The 27,143-nt window shown below is 39.2% G+C and overlaps 1 protein-coding gene across 2 annotated transcripts; it reads right to left on the bottom strand.

The window, feature by feature from the left end:
- Positions 1–1,462: 1,462 nt before the first annotated feature.
- On the bottom strand, positions 1,463–19,900 carry usp8 (ubiquitin specific peptidase 8). Of its 2 annotated transcripts, none has more exons than XM_080034211.1 (19): positions 19,812–19,900; positions 18,534–18,714; positions 18,131–18,275; positions 17,881–17,966; positions 17,595–17,736; positions 16,988–17,030; positions 16,641–16,812; positions 16,306–16,468; positions 16,053–16,194; positions 15,455–15,717; positions 14,514–14,936; positions 8,103–8,177; positions 7,617–7,918; positions 6,877–7,098; positions 6,568–6,778; positions 5,360–5,596; positions 3,544–3,686; positions 3,244–3,376; positions 1,463–3,085 (listed from the first exon to the last, which is right to left on the bottom strand). In XM_080034211.1, exons 2-19 carry the CDS (start codon positions 18,635–18,637, stop codon positions 2,927–2,929), a joined length of 3,165 nt encoding a protein of 1,054 aa, XP_079890337.1. In that variant the 5' UTR covers positions 18,638–18,714; positions 19,812–19,900; the 3' UTR covers positions 1,463–2,926. The 2 variants fall into 2 exon arrangements, with proteins under 2 accessions (XP_079890337.1, XP_079890338.1); XM_080034212.1 differs by having other exon boundaries at positions 14,529–14,936.
- Between the last annotated feature and the right edge of the window lie 7,243 nt (positions 19,901–27,143).

Here is a 27,143-nt window from a genome sequence, read left to right as displayed (position 1 = left end):
ACAACCAACCCCATCAAGGGGTCGGTTGTCACACACTATGGGGTTGTTTGTCACAATGTTATCTATGGGAATAATCTTAAAAAGAAGGCAAGAAAGCAGAACTAAATTTGAAAGTTTAATTGCATTGTCAAGTGGACAAATAGGCCTACATAACTTACTCGAACTTACCTTGGCAGCTGGTCTAGTTTGGGATGCACTGGGTTGTTTTGATTTTGTTGCCCTTTTTTCTTTTGTATGCTAGCTGCCTTTTCCTGCTCTATTCTCTCCTTCTCTGGGGTGTCAGTGAGGATACAGCTTGACAATTTCTTTCGTTATTGGGTTCCTTTTCTGGCTGCAGCCTTTGGATAACATGTGACAAACTACCCCCCAAAAAATGTGACGACCAACCCCAACTGGAATTTCTTGCCAGCATCAAAGCCAACAACCATCTGACAACTAATTAGCTTGCTAACCACAATGTAAACTATAGTTTACCCTTCACACTTTTTATGGGTAACAAGTATTTTGTTAAAAACCCATTGTGTAAAAGCCTAGAAGAAAAATACTGAGGAGCTAAATATTTTCAATTTGACATGAAAAACACAAACAGTCCTCTCACCTCAAATTCAGCAGTCTAACTCCAAGGAAGACTATGTAGGTGACCTCTGATCCCAATTCGGGATATTAACATACCAACATTTCACAGACAGCACCTTCTGGTTCCGAGATATAACGATTGTGACAACCAACCCGTGTGACATATTACCCCGTTCTCCCCTACAGCATGTTTATTATTTACAATATTAAGAAAAAAATGCCACATTATAATTATGTGTGCCTGAAATGTCAAACTCTTTGCCTTGCAATGAGGTTTGACCCTGGCCAACCATTTTTCTTTTCCATCTTTCTGGAAATTGTTACAATAAAATGAATCCCTTTCTTCTTTAGAACCATTTGGGGCATCTGAACATGGGTCACTACACAGCTCTGTGTCACAACGCCCTGATCCGGACCTGGCACTGTTTTGACGACTCAGTGGTCAGGGAGGTACAAGACAGCCTTGTTCAATCTCCAAATGCCTACATGCTGCTCTACAGCCGCAAACCTTTTCAGAAGCCAATGATCAATGGACTTTGAGCAGTTTCAAATTCTTTTTTTTTGTTCATTGACTCTTTTGTTAAGGTTCCATCTTGAGTCAAATTTGAGACAATATAACAAAGTCCAAAGCTAAAGAGTACTCTTGCACATGTATTTGAATCTGTTTTTTATAAGTGAACATGTCTGATGCTTGAATGTCTTCTAGCTGATACCAATGCTCCAAATAAATTTCAGAGATCCACAAATATAACCATCTGTTTATGTGCAGTGTTTTATCCACCATATTGTCATATAACTATATAGTATAAACCACAGGGTTTCATTCAGCCCTCAGTCAGTCTTTTTCCTGCTATGGAGAGATTCATTCAGACACAAGAAGGAACACTAATTTTAAGCAGTTTTAATAAATAAGTCATATGAGTTGTTTGCGGTAATATTATCATTATATCTGAAACAAGATTAGCATTAAGAAATTAAATCAACAATGTACAAGTAAAAAGAAAACCAATAATAATATCATGCTAGGCAATACAACTGTATTCAGGAAGTAGTGAGTCGAATCCTGCCACCTCAGATATCTGGTCCATTCAAAAAAAATATCAGTATAGTTTGTGCTTGCTCTCGTCAGTCAGTCAGTCGGTCAGGCAGCAAACGTTGACACTAATGCACTTGTGTGAATAAGGTCAATTTGTCACGTCTTCATATTTTCCTGGGTCAGTACTGTTCACAGAAATAAAATGACTCAGATTAATCAGAATCCCTAGATAGCCTACTAGAAAAGCATTCTTTGTAAACCCAACATCAGCGGTATAAGCCAAGTATGCAGACTTATCCCATTCATGTTTCCTTAACATTTCCTTTTAAATGTTATGAGTTAAGCATAGTTTAACAGAGAATACCGTCTGTGACAAACATAGTAGAAACGGGCAGTTTTTTATGTCAGTGGCTGGACAGAGAAGAAAACAGGATCTCAGTATAAGTATTGTTTAAAAGCATCGAGCAAAAGAGTCGAGTATTAATGTTGTTAAACAATTTGTTGGGCATAAACTTTAACTGATTGCAAACTGAAGTGCAAGGGAGTGGCTAATATCAACAAGCAACAATCTCAATTCCCTCTTCTTTTTAGGAGGAAAGCAAAAATTCAACAATCACAGTCTCTTCCATCCCCTTTAAAATCATGTTAAATATCAGAAGGCTATGAAGTTAAACCCCTAAATCACGTGAATATGGTGATACTATGATGCCTGCTACTTTCAAGAAAAAAAAAGAAATAATGATTATTTGGTCACATAACAGACAGACACATTTCTCTGGAGTATTTACATGTGTGAATGTGCAATATCAGCATTGGTTAGTATGTACATGCCCTCAGACTGTTAACCGTGGAGAATGCACAGTAGGAGAAAGCTGGAGGTCAGCTCAGCGAATATGGCCATCCACACTGATTGCAACAGAAATGACAAAGAGTATTTGAACCAGCTGTCAGCCCTAAAACACAACCAACCACCAAGGTTTAGAAGGCAGAGAAAAAAAGAGCATCTGTTTAGTCCTTAGATAATCAGTAATATGTACAAACAGCATGTTGTTTTAATCAGGTATAGGGTCCTCTAGTAGCTGAAGCATTGCACAATAAGCCTGCACCGTTCTCCTATCTGCGGCAGGCGGGATCTCACAACCTATCACTCGACTACGTCCCATCATGCACGCACATGGCTAGTTAACCCGTAACTACACGCACAAGGTCCTCAGAGCTGTGATTTCTTTTAAAAAGAAAAAAAGAATGAACCTCTAGGCTTGAGCATTGCAACCTTTGTGTAATGTTTTTCTCTTTGAAACCTTCACAGCTCCATCACAGGGTGGAGTAGAACAGGATGTAGGCTGCGGAGGACTTGACGGAGGAGGTGGATATATCCGACACCTCGTGGTCATCAAACTTGTACCAGCGCTGTTTGAGGGCGTTCTTACAATAGGCAGTGTAATGGCCGCCGTCTAAACCCCCGTAGTGGTTCTGGAAGTGGGAATAAAAATAAAAAAAAGGTGGTTAAATTTGTCTAAACAGCTTTGTAATCATTACATGGAATAGTTACTTACAAAATACCTAGACCTTGTCAAAAATAACGATAAAAAAACAACACTTGTACCGTTTGTTGTTGTTCTTGTACTTACAGAAACCCCATAAAGGTTGTATCTCTTTTGGCTCTGCTTTGGTCCAATGACGTACTGGGCCAGGTCCAGACTGTCTAGAGGGAAGTCCACAGTAGTCTGCAGCTTCTGCTTCCATCTACCTTCATAGGAGAATCTACAGAAAGGACAACCATTAAAAAAAACTTCAACGAATTGGAAAATTCCTGAAATTATCTTTATTTTATACATAGTATATTTAACAGATAAAAATTTCAAAACTTACTTTTTTAAAACACAGTTATACAAATCTTAGTCAATTTAAATGCAGAAATCACTACAAACCGTTTTAAATGCACCAGGACAATAGGTGGGACCTTCCAGATCTCCAGCTTCTTTGTGGAATCTCTGTGGGCTTTGCAGTGTCTGCAGAACACCTTGTTGTTGTCGGTCAGCTTCTCTTCCTTGGAGAACAGCCTCAGACAATCCTGCCAAGAAAAGCAGACGCAACCATTTCAGTCCAAAATGATAAAAAAAACAACAACAACTGTTAACCCATTGATGACTATGGCAATCTAGGATGCATGTCCTTAATGCCTGAGGGTTTTCTGAAAAAATAGTATGAATTGTAAAGTCTACCAAAACCTTAATATCTAAGCCTGTGTAGCACATAGAAACATGAAATAAAATACATTTAAAAGTTAAGGTTCACAGGTTTTATTTGAACATGCTCCCTTAGCGCTTACAAACCAACACATTTTTCTAAAAATCGTCAAAATTAGATGGGGGAGAAAAATAAAAATAAATAATATAAAATATTTAAAAATAATGTGCTAAACGAGGTTATAATCCTGCTTCCTTTTAGCATGGATAGTAGTGACTGAGTGTGCAGTGGAGGGATAAAGATAGACAGATATAGGAAGGAGAAGATAGCTTTATTTTATTATTTAGTTCAGTTATCACTGGCACCATAAATCCGACTTCCCAGTACAACTGGAACGCAGACTGACTCCTGCTGTCGGGAGCCGATCAGCTGGTCCAAACGGCTCTATACCACAGAGATGAAAACGAAACTGAAACTTAACTATCGCCTGGCTGGGCTGAATTTGAGTTGGAGCAGCAAAATATAGCCTAAATTCATAAATATTGTTAATAAATAGATGCAATGTGTTGTGTGATTTGTCAGTAGCCTATAGTAGACCTTGATTCTGCGCTCCGAACGCCACTAACTGTTCTGTAATACACTATCGCCGACACAGCTGGCGTATTTTTTTTTAAATTATTTATTTATTAATTTTTTGATTGGCGTCATTTTCGGCAAACCACACATTTTTTGGGTGAAAAAATCAACAAAACCCACCTCATATGTATTTGAACCAATGACGGTGCATTCTATGTTGCGCACGCCATGAAAATTAGATAAAGTAACAATGCTGCCCGACGCAGCATCAGGCAGGAGATACCATGTGGCATTGCGCAGCAGCCGTCATCAATGGGTTAAACCAAAACTAGGTAATAATAATAATAATAATAATAATAATAATAATAATAATAATAATAATAATAATAATAATAATAATAATAATAGTAATAAGAGCCTATATATAATAAGGCTCTGAGTCAGATACATCTTTATGCATTTGTCAAGAGAATGAAACTCTCACTCCCACAGCAAAGCACATTGTGTAATAGTTTTTCCAAAGAATCCAAATACTGCAATGGAACTGAAGGACACCTGTAAAGGTGCACTACTTAACGTTGGGTAAGTCAGAATAATAGACATGTTGTAAGGTATATTCTCATAACTGAATAAACAAACTTTACTCACAGGAAAATTGGATCCCCGGAACACAGTTTTAAGTTATACAGTTTCCTGAAAAGTTACTGTTTCACTGTTGTTGTTTACAGCAGCAGAGTGTTGTAGTTTATTCTAGTCAAACATTTGGTTCCAGGTGACTCAAAATAATTTAGTTTTGATTAATGATTATATGATTATTCAATACTAAGAATTACATGTAGAGTAAATATTGTTTGTATTTGATTGGCCTTGTGCCCTGGTGAAAGACACAAACCTAATGTGGTCTATATCAGCTTTAGCTCAAGAGGAGCAGTTCAACACAGAGAAAACTCCGGATGCAGAGGTTTATAATGTGCCACCGACCTGCAGGGAGCACTTGCTGGTGGAGGCCAGAGGCAGCGACAGGTACATGAAGGTCTCAAACGTGCGTGACTTGCGATGGCAGGTCAGACACTGCACGGTGGACTTGAACTGACCCTGGAACAGCGCCACAATGATGGACTCATTCAGCAGCTTGTGTTTGCTCCAGGCCAGGTCGGCTGCCGTCTGATCGTCCAGATGGTCGATTTCCTCCTCCTTGTACCGCTTTCTGTTGTCAGCCTGGCACCAGAGAAAGGAAAAAGGTGTTAGCAAAATAAATTAGCCTTTGTGTCCCCAATCACGCTCATGTCAGATACAGAAATGTACTGTTCACTATTTGTAAGCAATGGGGGGGGGGGGGGGGGGGAAGGTAATGCAAAGGTAATACAAGGTAGGTCAACACTTGCTAATTAATATGTCATCAATTAGACCGGCTGATTTATCAATTAGCCTGAAGAGACAAGATGGTCTGAACATCACGAGGGGACACAAAGAGATGGAGAGTGTCATGGGAAATGCCCGTCATCAGCTGTTACAACCGAAATGGGACCCTCATCCTATGCTTGATCGGTAAAATGGGGTGAATGTATTACTTCAACTCAACCCCAGATGGAGACAGTGTCAAATTATCTCAAGAGCTGCTTTTTCTTCTAATCTTCTGACAGCTTAACATTGGACTTCAGTAGGAAAAGGGTCTTTTAAAAATCAGGTTGTTGTTTTAGCGAGTTTAAAAATAGAATTACAAAAATATAAAGCTATGAAATTATATTTTTCTCTCTTTACAGCAACTGAATAAGTAATTTACCACATTGAAAATACATGTGCCACTGGTCAAAATCGGTCGATACAGGCAATGAGGCATGTCTTGGGTCTACATGCAGAGATTCTGACAGAGCATCAGACCAGACAAATGCAGACAAGTCACACTCACACTGCTGCAGGAGGACCGAGGACACACAGCTATTTACTTACTCTCTAATTTGCCATCAAAATGAAACCCAGTGAAAAGACAGAAAAAATTACAATTATAAAAGACTAACTTTGTATTGTTAACAGAGGCAAATGTGAAAAAACATACTTGGGATGTAAAGGGCAAGCCTAAGAAGACCATGGTTGAACAAAATAAATGACTCAAAATCTAATCCAGGTCTAGCATTTTTAGATGTAAATGTTTCTCTTTTCTGTTTCAATTGCCTCTGGGTGCACACTACCTTGTTAAGGTCCTCGTGGAGCCCATCCATAAGGAACAGCAGCAGCTCCTGAGAGTCCTGCTGGTCATAGCCAGCAAACTGATCATTGATCTTGCCTATGGTGACCTTGAAGTCCCGCGGACTGATGCACTTGTACAGACCGGCCCAAAGGGCCTTCATGATCACTCCAAACTCCTCCGCCACCTCCCCTTTATGGCCAAGGATGTTGTACCTGGCAGAGGAAGAGAGCAGACACGGATGTTATGGGTTAATATTTTCCTTCATACCCGATTCATTGCAGAAAATAATTCCACTTGTTTGGGCCCTGACCTATTGATGTCCTTCAGGTAGCAATCGTTGTTGAAGTACTCAGACATGGCAGGACTGTTACATAGACACTGCAAGATGGAGTTCATGTAGCATGTGTTTCCCATGTTACGGAGGCCAGTCAGTGACACACCTTGACCTCCAAATACAGGATTCAAGTTGCGAATTTTGGCAGCCGACGGCCGCACAATCTCCACCTTAGAATATACTTTAGGAGTGGCAGGTCTGTAGAGGAGAGGGGCACAATTTAGAGAATGGTAAGAAGACTGAAGGAAATACAATGTGTAATGTATCCAGTGCAGCCCGATTATGATAATAGGTGCTAGATGCAGGACATTGTCGCATCACAGGTTCATGTAAAAAAAAACTTTGAATATCAATGAAAAGTTAATTACTTTCTGTAATTTTATTTAAAAATAAATTCTAGATTTACAAATTTAATGAAATTAATCTAGAATAAACATACTTTTCAGAAGGTTGACATTTATGTATTATAAATCCTTTTTTCTGGATTCGTTTTACGTAATATTCTAATATTTTGAGAGACTGGATTTTTTATTCCATGAGCTGTAAGCCATAATCATCTAAATGAAAACAAAAGAAAGCCCGACATAATTCACTTTCTGTAATAAATCTAGAATTTAGGAAAGTTTAACTTTTTGGATCAAGCTTTCCATGATATTCAAATGTTCTTTTAGATGCACATGTACATTACGTTCATTGCTAGAATCATATCGCCTCACTTGGTCTCTCTGTTGATGGTGGGAATGATTGGGGCGGCGGTGGGGACGGCGGTCTTCTTCTGGGCCTCCTCTCTCAGGTCCTGGCTGATATCGGGGGAGGAGTAGGAGCGTTTGAGTTTAGACTGTTCGCGCTCTCTGTCTGGTTCAGTGGACGCCTCAGCTGGCTGTGGTGGCGGTTTCTGTTTGACTGTTGGCGGTGTGGAGGGCGGGGTCTGGGGTACAGTGACCTCAGGAGGGTACAGGTGGACACGGTTGGTCGGGGAATGGTAGTATCGGTAGGTTCCCGTCACTGTGTCCAGGAACTAGCACCACAATGGAGGGGTGGCACATAAAAGAGAAATGGAAACGAAAGTAACAATGGAGGTGTCAGTTCAAATATATGCCTTTTGGATTTTTTTTTTTTTTCAAATTTAATATTAAATATTCATAACTCCAATTGACTCCAAATGTCTTATGAATATGATGTGTTTTATAAATATATTGTACCTTCATCCAACCGATTGGAAGGCCTGGTACACTCCGACCCATCTCTTCACTCCTTGCTCGGGTCAGGGGCTCCCTCTGTGGAGTTAACACACACACACATAACACACTGACTTCACTTAAAATGTTCTATACAACAATAATTATCAGGGGGAGTTTCATGGTACAGGGCATTACTGAAGCCCATTTTCAACCATTAAAACAGTATGTCTCATACACCGAACATCCTACTTTGTGTGAAGCAGACAATTCTAATAGGGAAGGATACCCGCTGGAGTCTATTTACATAAAAACAAATTTGCTAGGTACAAGGAAAGAGCTGGACAATATGAGCTAGTGGGTGGGTGTGAGAGAGCAAGCCTGCGGAGGGAACTAAAAAAGAAGGTAACACTTTAGTTCGATAGTCCACAGTTGACACTCAACAAGCCATCAGTTGATACGCAGTTGCATGTCAACAGTGAATGAGTTTACATATCTCAACAGATAAGTAACATGAATTCAACTAACTGTAAGTTAACTATAAGTTGCACTATTAGTAGATGATTAGTTGATATTCAACAGAGCTTGTTCAACAGATAAAAAAACAAGGATTCAACTAACTGTCTGTTAACTATAGGTTGCACTATTAGTAGATGTTTAGTTGATATTCAACAGTGAGTAAGTTGATACATATTTAGAATGCATTCAACTGTCAGTTAACTATAAGTTGCATGTTCAGTAGATGTTGTTTTGTACACGTAGCATGCATTCAACTAACTGTCAGTTAACTATTAGTTGCATTATTAGTAGATGGTTAGTTGATATTAAACAGTGAGTTAGTTGATACTTAACAAAGCTTGTCATCAAATATGTAACATGCATTCAACTAAGTGTTAGTTAACTATACGATCATTTTATTTTGTTAATTTATTTTTACAAATACAGTCTGCAACAGACATTGTACTTTTTATTACATGTTCTTTACAAATATTCAACTATCAGTTGAGTGTCAACTTCTAGTAAGTTGACTATCAACTGCTGTTATCAACCAATTCTCAACTTACGTTTCATATGGACCAACTTTCCCCCACTCACAAGGAACACATCTAATGAATGAACATTCAACCCTCTGTTGATCATATATGTTCATTGTAAAATAAAGATGAGAATGTTTTATCAATCAATAGGCACTACCTGTAGGTGACTACCTGTTGATTGTCATATGACTGTCGACAAACTATCAGTCAATATTCAACTTAGCATAAGTAGACAGGTCTTGGGACTGTCAAATTAAAGTGAAAACAGTTTAGTGTCTACACACTATTAACAGAGCAAAACAGAGAAAATAGTTGATTCTCAACAAACTATCAGTCGACGTTCAACTAAGCATTAGTAGAGAGGTCTTAGGACTGTCAAATTAAAGTGAAAACAGTTTAGTGTCTGTAGACACTCTACAAACTAGTAACAGTAGAAAATAGAGACAAGTTTTGCTCAACTGATGAGTAACACTGGATGACCCCAAAGTAAAGTTAAAAAATATATAGGCAGCATATCTGAACAGGAAAGAACATTTATTTGAAGTAAATTTTACTTTTTTCAGTAGTTACACAACATGTAGGTACACAGCAAGTACCATCAATACCTCTAAAAAAGACAATAAAACTAATGCATGTATTTATTTAGGTGTCACTTAGGCAATTGTTTAACGACAGATCGTCCAAAAATTGACATTCAAAAAGCTCAGTAAAGTGTACCATAACACCCAGTACCACTAGTTATGATACTGAGCAAACATATGTAATATATAACATCAGTTCTCATGAAACGCTTTGTTATGGTAAGAAAAAGATATATAATTTTGTTATGGACCAGAATATCTGAAGCTCCTAGTAGCTCGGGACAAAATGGATTAACAGCAATGGTGAAACAAGACACACTGATTCAGCAGTTAGGTTTGACAAGTAAATGTAAAATACTTATTTTCTACTCTCTCTTCCTTGAAGTGTATGTCATTGTTGATTCTCAGTAAAACATAAAAAAAACACAACAGTGTCATTTTTTTCATTATGGACTCAAGATAAAAACAACTTAATTATCACTCTCCTGTGACCAACCACTAGTTTAACCTGGTCCTGCCACTGTTATTTGACTGAGCACATTTTAATAATTTTTCGCTCTCTTTAGATCCAGTTGTTGGGTTACTAGCCACTCCAGGCCTGCTGTACTCCTCTTCAATTTAAGCAGTCGGGCTGAAGAATCCAGGAATCTTGTCCTATCACCCAGTTGATGAACATAGAAAGAAATGATCTGAGAATTACCACAAAATAGTTCAAATGCATTTTGATTTCCTTTATCTAAATCATTATAGCATTGTGGTTCCACATTAAAACACATAATGCTTTATATTGCTTTAATAAAATATATTTGGTACCCTAATCAAATAAAATTCTCACTGAACCTTGTACAGATTGAAATTATTTTTTAATTAAAGAAACATGTAATCTCTATGACCATTCTACACAACACCACATGCATAGACTCAGTATTTGCTCACTTTAGACTGAAATAGCAATGTGCACTTTGAATGTGTAACATGCAAACATTTATTCAAATACAGTTTAGTGTCTATAAACACTCTTTATTTAGACAGATACTTGTGAAGCTAGGCAGCGCTAGGCTCATGCTAACGTTGCTAATATAGCTAGCGCGCTAGGCGCGGCGCTAATGCTAACGTGGCTATGCTAGCGGGAGGCCGCGTCGCTAATATATATGACATTATTGTTACATACACAAAACGATATCTCACAAATACCTCAGTTAACTCACCAATTATTCCCTTTGGCTAATGGCAGCATACTTGTGACCACCACGGGTCTTCAGTGTGAGATGGATTGGTTGGTCAAGCGGTCTTTAGCATATAGCTGCTGCTTTTACTGACCAGACACACAACCTTCTCTATAGCTGCCAGTAAAGAACTAGACCTCTCGCTTAAACAGCCCTTACCAACCAAGCTGGGGGAGTTCAAGTGCTTGAAAAAAGTGGGAAATCGTAATGTCGATACAGTTAGAGATGAAATATGTTTCCTAAATAAAGTCTCTCCAAACATATTTTCACCTTCCCAAAGTTTAAAATACACATTAATAGATCAATATATATTTTTTTCATATAATTTCTGCTCACAATATTATCAATAATGTCCTACAGGTTATAGTTGTTATTTATCAGTAACCACTATACGTTCTCATTGTATTGCACACCACTCTATGTAGGCCTATTTAGGTCCTCTAATCTTGAGAGGTTTATACAGCCATTGCTGATATTAACAATTATATAAAAAAAAACTATCTAGCTATAAATATGTATTTAAACTTTGGGAAGGTGATAATATGTTTGGAGTCTGGATTTTCGAATATTATCGACATTACGATTACCCACCTTTTTCAAGCACTTGAACTGCCCCAGCGTGGTTAGGGCTTTTTCGAGACAGAGAGGGCTCGTTTTACTGACCTGGGCAGCTAAAAAATGGATGTGTGCCTGGACAGTAAAGCTATGTGCTAAAAGCCAGCTTGACCAACCAATCCATCTCACACTGAAGACCCGTGGTGGTCACAAGTATGCTGCCATTAGCCAAAGGGAATAATTGGTGAGTTAACTGAGGTATTTGTGAGATATCGTTTTGTGTATGTAACAATAATGTCATATATATTAGCGACGCGGCCTCCCGCTAGCATAGCCACGTTAGCATTAGCGCCGCGCCTAGCGCGCTAGCTATATTAGCAACGTTAGCATGAGCCTAGCGCTGCCTAGCTTCACAAGTATCTGTCTAAATAAAGTGTGTTTGTAGACACTAAACTGTATTTGAATAAATGTTTGCATGTTACACATTCAAAGTGCACATTGCTATTTCAGTCTAAAGTGAGCAAAAACTGAGTCTATGCATGTGGTGTTGTGTAGAATGGTCATAGAGATTACATGTTTCTTTAATTAAAAAATAATTCCAATCTGTACAAGGTTCAGTGAGAATTTTATTTGATTAGGGTACCAAATATATTTTATTAAAGCAATATAAAGCATTATGTGTTTTAATGTGGAACCACAATGCTATAATGATTTAGATAAAGGAAATCAAAATGCATTTGAACTATTTTGTGGTAATTCTCAGATCATTTCTTTCTATGTTCATCAACTGGGTGATAGGACAAGATTCCTGGATTCTTCAGCCCGACTGCTTAAATTGAAGAGGAGTACAGCAGGCCTGGAGTGGCTAGTAACCCAACAACTGGATCTAAAGAGAGCGAAAAATTATTAAAATGTGCTCAGTCAAATAACAGTGGCAGGACCAGGTTAAACTAGTGGTTGGTCACAGGAGAGTGATAATTAAGTTGTTTTTATCTTGAGTCCATAATGAAAAAAATGGCACTGTTGTGTTTTTTTTATGTTTTACTGAGAATCAACAATGACATACACTTCAAGGAAGAGAGAGTAGAAAATAAGTATTTTACATTTACTTGTCAAACCTAACTGCTGAATCAGTGTGTCTTGTTTCACCATTGCTGTTAATCCATTTTGTCCCGAGCTACTAGGAGCTTCAGATATTCTGGTCCATAACAAAATTATATATCTTTTTCTTACCATAACAAAGCGTTTCATGAGAACTGATGTTATATATTACATATGTTTGCTCAGTATCATAACTAGTGGTACTGGGTGTTATGGTACACTTTACTGAGCTTTTTGAATGTCAATTTTTGGACGATCTGTCGTTAAACAATTGCCTAAGTGACACCTAAATAAATACATGCATTAGTTTTATTGTCTTTTTTAGAGGTATTGATGGTACTTGCTGTGTACCTACATGTTGTGTAACTACTGAAAAAAGTAAAATTTACTTCAAATAAATGTTCTTTCCTGTTCAGATATGCTGCCTATATATTTTTTAACTTTACTTTGGGGTCATCCAGTGTTACTCATCAGTTGAGCAAAACTTGTCTCTATTTTCTACTGTTACTAGTTTGTAGAGTGTCTACAGACACTAAACTGTTTTCACTTTAATTTGACAGTCCTAAGACCTCTCTACTAATGCTTAGTTGAACGTCGACTGATAGTTTGTTGAGAATCAACTATTTTCTCTGTTTTGCTCTGTTAATAGTGTGTAGACACTAAACTGTTTTCACTTTAATTTGACAGTCCCAAGACCTGTCTACTTATGCTAAGTTGAATATTGACTGATAGTTTGTCGACAGTCATATGACAATCAACAGGTAGTCACCTACAGGTAGTGCCTATTGATTGATAAAACATTCTCATCTTTATTTTACAATGAACATATATGATCAACAGAGGGTTGAATGTTCATTCATTAGATGTGTTCCTTGTGAGTGGGGGAAAGTTGATCCATATGAAACGTAAGTTGAGAATTGGTTGATAACAGCAGTTGATAGTCAACTTACTAGAAGTTGACACTCAACTGATAGTTGAATATTTGTAAAGAACATGTAATAAAAAGTACAATGTCTGTTGCAGACTGTATTTGTAAAAATAAATTAACAAAATAAAATGATCGTATAGTTAACTAACACTTAGTTGAATGCATGTTACATATTTGATGACAAGCTTTGTTAAGTATCAACTAACTCACTGTTTAATATCAACTAACCATCTACTAATAATGCAACTAATAGTTAACTGACAGTTAGTTGAATGCATGCTACGTGTACAAAACAACATCTACTGAACATGCAACTTATAGTTAACTGACAGTTGAATGCATTCTAAATATGTATCAACTTACTCACTGTTGAATATCAACTAAACATCTACTAATAGTGCAACCTATAGTTAACAGACAGTTAGTTGAATCCTTGTTTTTTTATCTGTTGAACAAGCTCTGTTGAATATCAACTAATCATCTACTAATAGTGCAACTTATAGTTAACTTACAGTTAGTTGAATTCATGTTACTTATCTGTTGAGATATGTAAACTCATTCACTGTTGACATGCAACTGCGTATCAACTGATGGCTTGTTGAGTGTCAACTGTGGACTATCGAACTAAAGTGTTACCAAAAAGAAACTTAACTTTATTTAGTACTTCTGTCAAGTTTAGAAGAAGTGTGAAGTGGCTCTGCTATTCACTTTAGAACTAGGCTTCACAGGAGGCAAAACACATTTAACCCCATTAGATTGATCATCTGTAAGTTTATTGGAAGAAAAATGATTTCTCCAAATTCCCTTTAGTAACAGATCGAGGAAGTTAGGCTTTAAAAGGTGGAGTCAGTGATGCTGGAAAATGCTGGTTGCCCAAAACGTTTTTTTTTCAAATTCATATCTCCTTTTGACAACAAGCGTTCTCCAGAATGGCTAACTCCACATTTAAAGGTTTCCAAGGTGAACAGTCTATCTCTGATTAACACTGAAAGTAAAAGAGGACTCACCTTAATTTCACTTACGATATGGTTTGGAGCGGGCGAGTCCAGAGACATACTCTTGGAAGGTGTATCAGAGTTCCCCCTCCTCTCTTTCTCCCCCCGCACGCCGTTCTCTTTGTCTTCTTCTTCTTCTGCCTTCTGTCTCTCCAGTCTCTTTCTCTCCTGATGTCCTTTCTCCTCCTCCTCCTTCACCCTCTTCTCCCATGCCTCCCTTTCTTTCAAGTCCTTCTCCTTCTCCTGGTTACGTTTCTCCTGCTCTTGCCTGGCCTTCTCCATCACTGCCACTGCCTCAGAGTGGATCTGACTCTGTTCCTCTTTAGACAGAGGTTTGACTGAGCGGTTGGGCATAGCTGGGCCGTTCTGGGTGGAGTCCTGCCCTGACCCGTTCTCGTCCGACACCCTGACGGAGGGTTTCTTGGTACGGTCAAACTGGGGACAGAAGAACAACGGGGGGATAAAAGAAGACATGAATCATGTTTGGACAAGACTTGAAATTCTTAATGTCTCCAAAAGTTTATTATGCCTTGTTTCCACTGAGGAGATCTTGCTTGCGTTTCTACTGCCAACAGCAGTTTTGACTTGGTAGGCGGGGTTTATGCCGGACGGCGATAGCCACGGCCCGGCAACTATCTAAGTGTATAGCAGCTGGACACAGTGTTGCATGAAGAGGAAATCGCCACTCAATAAACAAAGAGCTGCGCACCGGCATTTTTCGCTAAACACAAGACTCTTCAGTCTTGCCTAGGTGACTAAACACGACAGTTAATCCCTCACATGTAAAATCATTCTGTCGACCAATCAACGGACTGCAGTGTGTAGCTCCAACCATTTGGGACTGCTTGGTAACCCAACTTTGACAGTGGAGACACAAATAAAAACATGCCGAGCTGCACCGAACCGCACCGCTCAGTGGAACAAGGCTTTAGTTATCAGGGAAGATACAATACCTGAGGTGTTGCAGGTGATTGGCTGGATGTGCCTTTCTTACTAAGGTCTAGCCCAGAATGAGAGGGTCCTGGTACATGGGAATCGACAATGTCTGGCAACCTGTCAGTATCAACGACAGCTTTATACGTGGGTAATTCTATAGGTGTGACTCCGTTCACCAGCACAGGAGCAGGGGGTTCCTGAGGCTCGGGCGTAACCTCAGGCTCTGGTGGAGGTGGAGTCGGAGGCTTAGGCTCCTCTAGAGATGGGTAGCTAAAGTTCACTGTCGGAAACAAAAAATAATAATAATAAATCAATAAAGCTGAGGAAGAATCATTTTCTTAGAAACGTTAAACTAAAAGGTTAGCTTCACCTGATGACTGGAGTTTTACAAGATTCATATTTTTTCAGGTTAATCTTCAATGAATAAGAATCCTGAAATTTGACTCAAAAGTATGACATTTGGAATAAATCAGGGACTGGATTGAGCACACTTAATTTGCTTTCATAAATGTAGTCAAATAAAACAGCAGCACATTGTGTAACACCACCCCTAGCAATAAATAAAAGCCTAGGGCCCAGCAACTTAAGCCGGGCATGCATGCTGGAGATACTCACACTGAGGGAGGGTGCTGATCATGTTTTGTCTAGGGGGCCGGACTTTAGCGTTGGTTGTGTACATGGGGTAAAACAACAGCCAGTTCTCGTAGCCTCCTTCCAGCACCAGCGGCTCACTACGCAGGATTGTGATGCTGTCCCACTGTTAAATGTGCAAACATAATAATGTACCAGACAGGAGGAATCTACAGTTGTTATTCTCACTTTAAGAGTCACACAAGTGCTCACAGGCCACCAAACACACCACAGTTACCTTAAAGAGGGCATCTTTGAGACTTTTCAAGGTGGTGCCCAGTTTAAGGTCAGTGACAGAGCTGAACCAGTCCAGCAGGATTATATAATCCACTAATCCACGCCGCCTCCAATGCTCTTTGGACACCTCTGGCAGCTTGGCCTCAATCTGACTCACAATGATTCTGAAAGAAAATGATGACATTCAAGATCACAAGGTCAGTTATAGGAGTTGAGTGTTTTTTTCTTTCATTGTTTCGCAACTAATGACACAAATAGAAATAACAAATCCACCAAAGGAAACTAGATAATAGATTAATTTATATTATTGCTCCCTACACCAGACACATTTCTCACCCTGGGCTTATGGCCTCCTCTGGCACACAGATGCAGGTCTGGGCTGGGACCTGGATATGAGACTCCTCAAAGTCCCTGAGGCCACGGGCGTCCATTACAATTATTGTAATCGCCTGGTCCTTCATCATGTGGAAAAGTTTCTCGGCTGTGATCCCACCGGCCGGCACTGCAGCTATCAAATAAAGTCATCAAATCAACACAAGACAAAAAGAAAAATGTTAGAACTGTCAAATTCCCCCAAAAAAGACTTCATGGGTTTAAGACTTAAACATAATGTTTACAGAATAATTGCGTCACAGGAAGAACTGCACTTCACTGGTCTATCAGACTTTTTTTGTTCTACTTACCTTTAGCGGTTGCATTCTTCAGTTCGTTCTGTTCTGCTTTCACCTGACATATAGACATAAAGAAAGGATGCAGAAACAATCATTTTGCTAATATGTTAACAATATTGATATGACCGGTTTTTTGGGGGGCTGGATTTCTTATCCAAGTTGATAAAAATGCCATCACTTACAACAATGCTATTCAGATATAACGCTAGAAGCTAGATGGCTCTTATTACTAGTTATTACTAGCAGATAGTTAGCCTGCTATCGGTGTATGAATGTGTGTGTGAATGGTAACGTGGGAAAGGAAAACAGGTCTCCCTTGTAAAAGAGTCTTCGGTCTCAATGGGATTTACCCGTATAAATAAAGGTTAAAAAAAAAAAAATTACTGGTCTGACGTGAACTCTATTCTTTAAATAGGTGCCTTTCAGTAGTTCTGAAGAGTTCAATCAGATTTTGATTTAATTGTTTCTCAAGACTCAATCAAAAACTGCTTGATCCACTTGGAAAACCAAGAGATACACATAGGCTAAAGTAATTCTCATTGATCTGAAGTGTCATGTCAATATGTTCTAACATAATGTCACCATGACAGTTTAGTTTTTTAATGTTTGACATTCCTACCTTTTTGCTGTCCTTCCTGTTTGCCGACGATGCCTTTGGTGAGCCTCGACCAGCATCTTTCCCTTTTATTTCCTCTCGCCTTTTCTTCTCCTCTTGTCTCTCCTTCTCCTCAAGTTGTTTACGAACCTCAACTTCCTCATACCTGTTAAAAATGTCAAAGATAAGCCAGGTTAAATACAAAAATAATAATATGTGATTACATACACATGTTCTAATGTCCTCTATGTGTAGTAACTTCTGCATTACGTTAAAGGTTGTGTACAATAAGACAGCTAAGGCCCTTTACCTGAGTTTAAGGCTTTCAGAGAGCTTCTCGGCTTCTTCAATGGCTTTCTTAAAGTTGGTTGCCCCGAGCATGGTCATGTAATACTCCTTTGTACATTGGAAATAGAAAAGATAAGAGTTGCTCACCAAAAAACATCTCCACTGGTCAACTTAGGCCTTTACATAAGAAACACTACCCCTTTAATTGAGTAGTAAAAAAAAACCTTATAAATAAAATAAATTACAATCCAACAATTATATTATTACTGTACCGGTTGCTGCTTGAACTCTGGTCTTTTCTTGATGATGTCATATACTGTTAAATACTTCATGTACAGCACATACGCTTTCTCCTCATCTCTGTCCAGGCGACACTCCTCTGCCGCCTTGAAGATTTTGCAAGCACTCTGGACATAGCTGCAACACACAAAAACATAGATATTCAGTATATATATATATATATATATATATATCAAAAATATTTATCTCCATGTGATTGCAATGTCTTAGGTTCAACATTGACGCAGGGCATTTGTTGCATGTTATCTACAACTCTTTTCCCCTCAATAGGTAATGTTAGAAAAGCAGGGACACAGTTCCTCTAAGCCTTGATCACTGGTGTTGTTAAATAATCATTGTATGCAATACTGGGTTGATATCAGTAACACAAGCTACCTTCTGGTGCTTGTCTTGTCTGGCTTAATTTCAGCCTTTTTGTTGAGGTCTCCCAGAGATGTGGACAGATACAGCTCCTTGACCCCGGTGGACACTGCAGGCATGTTTGCAGGTGTGTTCAGTCAAGAGTTCACAGGCAGGCAGGCAACCAGTCAGTGCTGAACACAAGCTCTGGACATCCCTGGAAACAGGTGTGTGAAAGCCAAATGAAGTAAGCATGCAAACTTCTAAAAACAATCAACAAATCTTATTTTGGATAGCTTTCATTAATAATTAATATCTGCTCACAAGTTACTGTTACAGGGTTCACACAGCTTAGGGCAAGTCTGTTCTCAATGCCACTTGGAATAAAAGTAAAGACCAATTTTACAATAACCAATACTGTAGAAAAAGAACGACATCAATTACTTTGGGAAAGGGGCAATTTAGCATAAAAGATGACTTCTTAGGTCCAGTGAAAAAGTAAGATCAACTTCAAATGTTGAAAAATATGTTTGATATATATCGTTTTATTTCATGACATTCAAAATAAACACAGCTAAAAAAAGCCAATGATAATAGCATAATAACGTGTGTCTTAAATGTTTCAAGTTTGGAGGGTCAGAAAAAAAGGAATTTATACAATCCTCCTGCCCATGTCTACAATGTTTGGCTTTTGAAAGATCGAGTCAAGACTTATACTTAGATGAACTAATGTATCTTCAGGATCCCTGTGTTAGCTTCAAGTATGGTCAGTAATCGAGAAGACAGTTAAACCAATTGAATTTTCAATTACTGTGAGCTGTCATGCTAAATTTTAAAGATGGACACACTTAAGATAAGTTAAAATGAATGCATGGCATGTGACTGACAAGTTACACCTGTTTTATCTGCTCCTACTGTTGCTCTGCTAACTGCTAGCATGAGTTAGCTTGTGGTTGTAGCTGGCGTAGAACATGTCAACATTGACGAAAACAACATGACTAGTTTAATGACTAATGTTAGCCGCAGCTATCTGCCTATGACTCGACGCCTGCTTTCTTTATTCAGTGTACAGCATGGACCAACCAATGGTCTTGTACAAACCACTGTTCAGCGTTTTAAATGTTAACTTAGTGTTGTTGCCTTTCCGAGTTAGCCAGTTAGCAAGTTGCGCTGTGAGCTCGCGCAGTTCAGCGTTGGGTTAGCTTTAACACAGACTGTCACATATATAAACACAGACACATCCTCTAGAAACAAAATGCTAACTCGCATGCAGCGGCAGGATTTTTGATAAGATAACGGAAATGTTAAAAGTACCTCTTTCTGATCCTTAGCTTTCACTTTGCACTTTTTGACAGCTGTTTCGTGATTTCTAGTTCCGCATTCTCTTCTTCTTCTGCTTGTCGTTTATTGGCAGGTCGCACCTAGTGTTTAAGGTTACTGCCGCCTACTATGATGGAGTGTGGGTCAGTTTCCCATATTCCTTTTCCTAGAAAAATTTAATAAATAAAAAAACAAAATTCTATTCATTAGATGTGTTTCTTTTGAAAGCTTGAAAATATTAACCTTCCCCCATAGCATACTGAACAAATGATTTATAGTCACTACCCAAGATTTCATTAGTTCCTTCTTTAGCTTTTCTCTGGGTGCTTTCCTTCAGGCTACAATAATAGTCCACATGGCTTAGGATAGACCTCCGTGAACATGCATGCTCTCTCTGCTTCATATTTCCTTTTGTCATCACCTCAATCTCACATTTTCAGATTGTTTGCATTGTTCATTAACCAGTCTGACCGTGGACTAAAAGGGTTGTGTATAGGCCTACATAATGTAGTGCAAGAATGATGCAAGCATAGTGCAAGAGTGCAAAGACAAATCAACAATAAGACAGCTATTTGAACACGATCCTACACGTCGCATACATTCATCTGGTTCATTAACAATGCCGATTGTTTATGAACCTTTTTTGCTCACAGGTTGATAATCACAGTTTCTCGATAAAACACTATAAATAACTTGTGATCTACAGATAACGGTTTTTAATATCAGGAACCTTTTATTTTATATCGAAAACATTCTATTATATAACTGTCTTTATGTTTATTGTATTTTTAAGATTAATTTTCATTGTCTTATATCGGTTTTTTTACTACTTTGTTAACTTGTTGTTTTTTTAAATTCACAATCTGTTGTATGCTGTGGTTTAAATGTGTTTGCACTGGATTAAAACATTATCCAAAGGAATATAAATTTGTATATCCAAATTTGATTTTTTTTTTGTACAGTACTTTTAAAAACACAATGTCTAGAAACTGCGGTACTGGATTTAAAATAAATGAACAGAGTGCACCTTGCACAATGTCCCTTTTCAGGGATGCCCTGTTAACTCACACATACTAGGTCTACAACAGGTAACAGGATGTTGCCCAGCACCTTTGATGTGTGTGCCACTGAGCATTTCCGTCAAAGCAGGTTAAAGTGCCTTGCTCAAGGGTGCGTCTGTGGTGGTTATGACTGAAGGGCAAGTCCTGCTCTGTTGCCATTGTCCACTCTCAAAAAAAGGCCATCAGATTTGTGCTGCCAGGTTGGAAAACTAACCTCCAAGTAACAAGGTTGAAATAGTTAAATAAAATGCTATTAATTAAATAAATACATATTCCTTAGATCATGATTGAAAATACACTAAAGGTGTCTTGTAGCCCACTGGTGTCACCATCAGGCAACATTTCTAAACCGAAGCAGAGTTAGTTTCACCTTCATTTCACATTAGTCAGTGTGTCTTTTCTGCTCCCGCTCATGTGAAACCACGAGGCAAAATCCTCTTTATTTCTGACGTCTGGTTTGAATTATCAAACACTTACAGGCTGATAACACGTTGACATTTCCAGCTTATTTGAATAAAAGAAAAATACTATATGATCCATCAGGGAGCACTCTGACTTTGATGTCACAAGGCAGGGCTTAAACTTTAATTGCACAATTATGGCTAAACCTGCTTTCATCTGGCTCGGACTCCCAGGCATAAAGGCACACAAGGAGCACAATAGTCACATTGTGCTCATGTCCATATTGGATTACCCTTATTCACGTGTACACACTATTTTTATTTCTGTTGTCATTGCCAGCTATTGGGTTTCCTGCCTTCAGTTTGACCAAAAGTCAAATAACCCTAACCCATAAAAACAGGATCATCAATATCACCTAAGTGTTGTGATCCTCCTATCCTATAGTGAACACTTCCTCAAAATAACATCTAACTTTGTTAAGTGTATAGTTGTAATATTAATGGATAGAAGTATATGTTTGCAATGGCTTAGTTAAACATCCCATTGTGGTTTATTAGTTTCATTTAATGAATTGATGGCCTCTCTTTATAGCCTCATTGGTATAACATTGACATGGGCATGCAGCATCTTTGAATGATGGTTAGATTTGCATCGAAACATTGGCTTCCCTAGAGAACCATATGAGCTGAGCACTGCTTGCACATCTTGAGCACAATGAACAGTAAACAGCACCGTGGGAGAACAGTCCAGGTGCTGCTCCAGCTTTCGTCAGACGTTGAAAGGTCTGCACGATAAGGTTTCATGATTTTGTTTGCCCTCGTCATTCTGAAACCTTTGGCTATTTGTTCATTAACCATTCCATTAAAGTCATCACCCTAATACAAACAGTCATCTTCCTCAATGCGTATGTAATATGAGAAGAGCAAATAACAATATGTTAAGTGTTTCAACAATTTAGTTTTGACACAAATATACAATATAATTTGAGTAAAATACCTAGGCCAAACCTTGAATATATTAAACAGCTGTAGAAGTAAGAAATTGTTTGACGTTTTGGGAAATATACAGGTTTTCTTATCAAGCGTTATGAGAAAATTTAAACCACTTTGTACCATACACTGCTATAAATATATGACTGCAGCAACAGCCAGTTGGCTTAGTTTAGCACAAAGACACAGGAAACAAGGGTAATAGCTAGCCTGGTTCTGTTTAAAGGTTTTGTTTTTGTTTTTAAATCTTCCAATCATTGCCTCAAAGCTCATACATGGTCACTAATATTGTATATGTGTGTTTTTCACACACCACCAACCTCTTATGGTCTGGAATAATGGTTGTGTGTTACATTTTTGCAGTTTTTTTTATGTTTCTTTTAAGCTATCAACCTGCCAGGGACTACAGGTGAAAATTAGCCTGCATAGCTAAATCTGGCACACCGCTCTGTGGTAACCAGTCGCCAAATTGGTACAACAATTGTAACAACCTTAATGGAACAACTTCCCATGGTCCTGGCCTCCTTAGCACCTGTGACCGAGTCTGTTGATAGTCTGACAGATGTTCTGAACTCAACCCTCTCTACCCTTCTGGATTCTGTTGCACCTCTCTCCACAAAAACCAGACAAGGTTTTCTCCCTGGTTTACCAATGACACTCAAGCCCTGAAAAAGGCCTGCAGGAGACTCAAACAAAGATGGAGGAAAACAAAGCAAGAGTCCACCTACCGGCCTTGGAGAGAGAGAGTCTCAATGTACAAACGTGCTCTGAATGTAGCAAAATCAGCCTATTACTCTTCTCTTATTATTAGGAATAAAAGAAAGAGAAATTTCGCCAAACTTACAAAAAAAAACGCAATCATGAAATGGCTCAATCTATACTGCGCACAATTTTATAGACTATTTCTATAGTACAATTACCAATATTAGACACCAAATCAGTTCATTTGGAACAACGAACTACAATAAAGCTGCTTGTACTGGTAACATCGGTTTATTTAATAACTTTGAGATTGTTGCGTACGAAGTACTGACTCGAATAGTCGGAAACTCGTAACCAACGACCTGCCTCCTTCCTTGCCTGCCAAACTGTTCAAAGAACTCTGGCAAACCCTGGGTCCTACAATAAAGGATGTTGTCAACCTTTCATTAATGGCTGGTAATGTTCCCACTACCTTCAAGGCAGCTGTGGTGAAACCCTTTCTCAAGAAACCCAACTTGGATCCAGATTAACTGAGTAATTATCGTCCAGTGTCAAATTTGCCTTTTTTATCAAAAATACTAGAACGAGTAGTGGCGCAACAGCTCTCGGATCACTTGACTAGCAATCGCCTATTCAAACCGTTTCAATCGGCCTTTAGGGTACGTCACTCGACCGAAAACGCGCTTACCAAAGTAGCAAATGATACTCCGTTGATGATGGACTCCAACACGGTCTCTGTGCTTCTACTGTTGGACCTCAGTGCAGCGTTTGACACCATTGACCATGACATACTCCTGGACCGGCTGGAAAACCTGTTTGGCGTTACAGGACTGGCCCATGCTTGGCTGAAATCCTACTTATCCGGTAGAACTCAGTGTGTCTCCTACAACAACTTTACATCCATTTTCACCTAAGTGAAATATGGAGTACCTCAAGGTTCTGTTCTCGGACCTCTGCTGTTCTCTCTGTATATATCTCCGATTGGTCAAATTATTCGTAGCTTCGGGGTAAATTTTCACTTATGAAACGTATCAAAAATACGATCCAGTCTGTCCATGGCTGAGGCGGAAATATTAGTACACGCATTCGTATCTTCTAGGCTGGACTACTGTAATGTCTTACTGTCTGGGTTGCCCAGGGCAAGTACTCGAGTCTTACAAAAGGTACAAAATGCTGCAGCGAGGCTTTTGACTAGAACTAGAAAATATGACCATATCACCCCCATTCTAATCTCACTCCACTGGCTCCCTGTCCATGTCAGATCCGACTTTAAGGTGCTGCTATTGACCTACAAGGCATTAAATGGGCACCTTCATATTATGTCTGACCTGGTTACACACTACGCCCCGTCACGGGCACTACGGTCTATGAATGCAGAGCTCCTGTCTGTCCCCAGAGTTAAAGGCCAGGACACACCAATCCGACTACCCGAAAATCGCGACTGCCGATCCAGGGAGCTCCAGTCTTCCCGTCCCGGCCGAAAAAGTGCAAAGAACACACCAAACCGACTGCTGACTCTCCGTACGCTCTGCGCTTGCGCGGGACGTAATGTCTCCATAACAGCAGGCGGCGCTAATCTGTATTGTGGCCCGAAAAAATACGGAAGCCGGAAATGATGGGACGGCTCTCTAGACCATACACATAGATATAAATAGGCCTACGTATTTATATTTATGGACCATAAAGAGCACAATTTTTAGCAGAGAGTGTCGAGCATGGTGTAGAGCAGTCAACAAGGGTTGATGCATGTGAGTATTCGCTGAACGAAACAAACAAACACATTAAAACGATGGCTAACTGTTGTTAGCTGTTTGTGCTACCCGCCTCACTTCCGGGCTTCACTGATTCGCTAGCCCTCCACAAATCAAATTGCTCCAACTGAAAGACTGTCCGCCGCCGATTGAACATGTTCAATCGGCTCAAAAGAAGCCCGACGACATCTACTACGACCGATTTCACGGCACACACCAAACAGATTCGTGTCCCCGACCCCTCCCGACTCTACGGCAGCGATTATCGGGCCGGTGTGTCCTGGCCTTTAGAAGACTGCCGGCAGCAGGGCCTTCTCTTATTGAGCTCCTTCGTTATGGAACGCACTCCCGATAGAGATCAGACAATCTGAGTCTATCGAGGTGTTCAAGTCTAAACTTAAGACTCCTCTTTTTGACCTAACCTTTAATTAGAGCTTGTTTCTGCTAGAATAGCTACTCATGCATTTCCCTAACATTATATGCTTCTGTGTCTATCTTCCAAGAATGGCCGAGCTATGCCTTGGGGGTCCTCTCCCTCTGTCTTCCAAGCACTCTCCATGCTGCCCGACTTACCCGGAGTTCTTTGCGAAATGGGCCGTCCTAGGAACGGACTCTCGCCTGCTGCTAGTGCCTCACATCAGTGTTAATTCACCGTCCAGCGGGATAGTACTCTTTTTACTCGCATGCCTGTTCATTCTTTATGTTAATTTTGCTTCGCTCATTGGTTGTCTGTCCGTCCTCTTCCAGTTTTCCCTGGTGGAGATGAGATGGTTTGGAGCAGGTCTCTGAAGTCCTCCTGCATCCACACTATTCACTTTTCATATTTTACTTTAGCACTACCATGTAAACATCTGGTCAATGATTCGACCCCTTTGTGATTTTCTATACTTATGACATTATTAAAACAATAATATCTCGAGTTCTTTTGTTCGGATGTATGGAAGGTAAAAAATAAAAGATGACTGGAAAAAAGTTTCAGAGTTCTCAGGTGTTATTTAATGAAGTGAGATCACAGGACAGCATATGCAGGAGTCAGTGACAGACAAAAAAGTAATGAGCCTTTTCGACAGCAAGGCTTTTTAACATATCTTGACAAAGTCCATTGATTGGTCTATCTTGTTGTCTTGTATCTTCTCGTCCAATCCTCTTCTTCTTCGCTCTTGACCTGAACTATGCCGAAAAGTAGAATTATGCTCCTGGCCTTGTAAGTAACTTGTATCTATGGTTTGTTCAGCTGAGTCAGGAAAATACAGTAGGCCTTTGTTTAAGATAGATACATCTGTCCCTTCTCTGGCCTCGTTTTCTGGGAAAAACATATATAAAACTTACAAGAAGTTTTGTGCTATTTAACTCCCTTCCAACTGTCCCTGCTCAAGGGCCTGGAATGAGAACATTTTAGATCACGTTATGAATGTATCGATTGTTAGTTAGGTTATATAGAGTAAATGCATAAAAATTAAAATCCTGACAACATCTATTGCAGGAGGTATGTCCTGGGAGAGGGATCCCTTGCTCTGTCAACTCTCCCTGAGGTTTCTTAATTTGAAAAAATTAAAATCTATATAGAGACACTACATTTTGAAACAAATAAACTATGTATTTTGGTTGGTGGGAAAATTTTCTTAGAGCAGCTTTTGGGCAAAAGGTCCTCTGGAGTTCATTGGTGGGTGGAGTTGGCATTACATGGCTAGGCTGGAGTGGTGCTTGTGGGCAGGCCTGAGTGAATGATGGGGCCTGATGATGGAGCCTGGAAGTTCTTCAGATGTCCGATGGTCCCAGTGAATGTAGGCCGAACACCTTCCTCAGATTTTGGCGGATGTGGCGAAGTGGTTTGTGTAGGGTGGTCGACCCTTAACTCCAGGGTCCGTGGTTCGATCCCCTGTCCCCCCGCCACATTTCAAAGTGTCTCTGAGTAAGACACTGAACCCTAAATTGTGTGTGTGAATGGTAACGTGCGAATGGGAAACCTTGAAAAAGAGTCTGCGGTCTCAATGGGATTAACCTGTATAAATACAAGGTTAATAATAATAAAAGAAAGCCTCGATATTGTGGGCCCTTTTTAAAATAATTTATTTAAATAACAGTTTGAGGCCCAAAGAGGCCGAAGACTGAAGATATAAAGATGAGAGAGAAGTTCAAAATGAATTCAGATTTGTGTAGCAGCATATCCTCCTTCTTTTCTGCCCTAATAATCACCTAACCACTCATGTTTTATCTCCCAACCTTTCAGAAAGAACCTGCATCCTGTGTAGGATACAATGTTGTGGACTAAACTAACAAAGTGTTTATAAAATAGCTAGACAAGAAACCAGCCACAACAGTAAATTGCTCCATGTGGGCTGCTGGTGCATTAGTAGGCCTTTTAACAGTCTATAATGATGCAAGGAATTGAAAAATATCGTCAGTATGTATTGATACATT

This window comes from Ammodytes marinus (genome assembly GCF_949987685.1).
Source record: "Ammodytes marinus genome assembly, chromosome: 1".
In the NCBI taxonomy this organism is placed as follows: domain Eukaryota; kingdom Metazoa; phylum Chordata; class Actinopteri; order Uranoscopiformes; family Ammodytidae; genus Ammodytes; species Ammodytes marinus.
Note: the sequence above shows the minus strand (reverse complement) of the source record. Positions and strands in the feature narration are given on the sequence as shown.

Coding starts and splice junctions, on each gene's coding strand:
- usp8 (XM_080034211.1), bottom strand. CDS start 18,637: ATGCCTGCAGTGTCCACCGGGGTCAAGGAGCTGTATCTGTCCACATCT. Junction 16,813..16,987: donor GAAGAATGCAACCGCTAAAG/GTAAGTAGAACA, acceptor TTTATTTGATAG/CTGCAGTGCCGGCCGGTGGG. Junction 16,195..16,305: donor TCAAAGATGCCCTCTTTAAG/GTAACTGTGGTG, acceptor CACATTTAACAG/TGGGACAGCATCACAATCCT.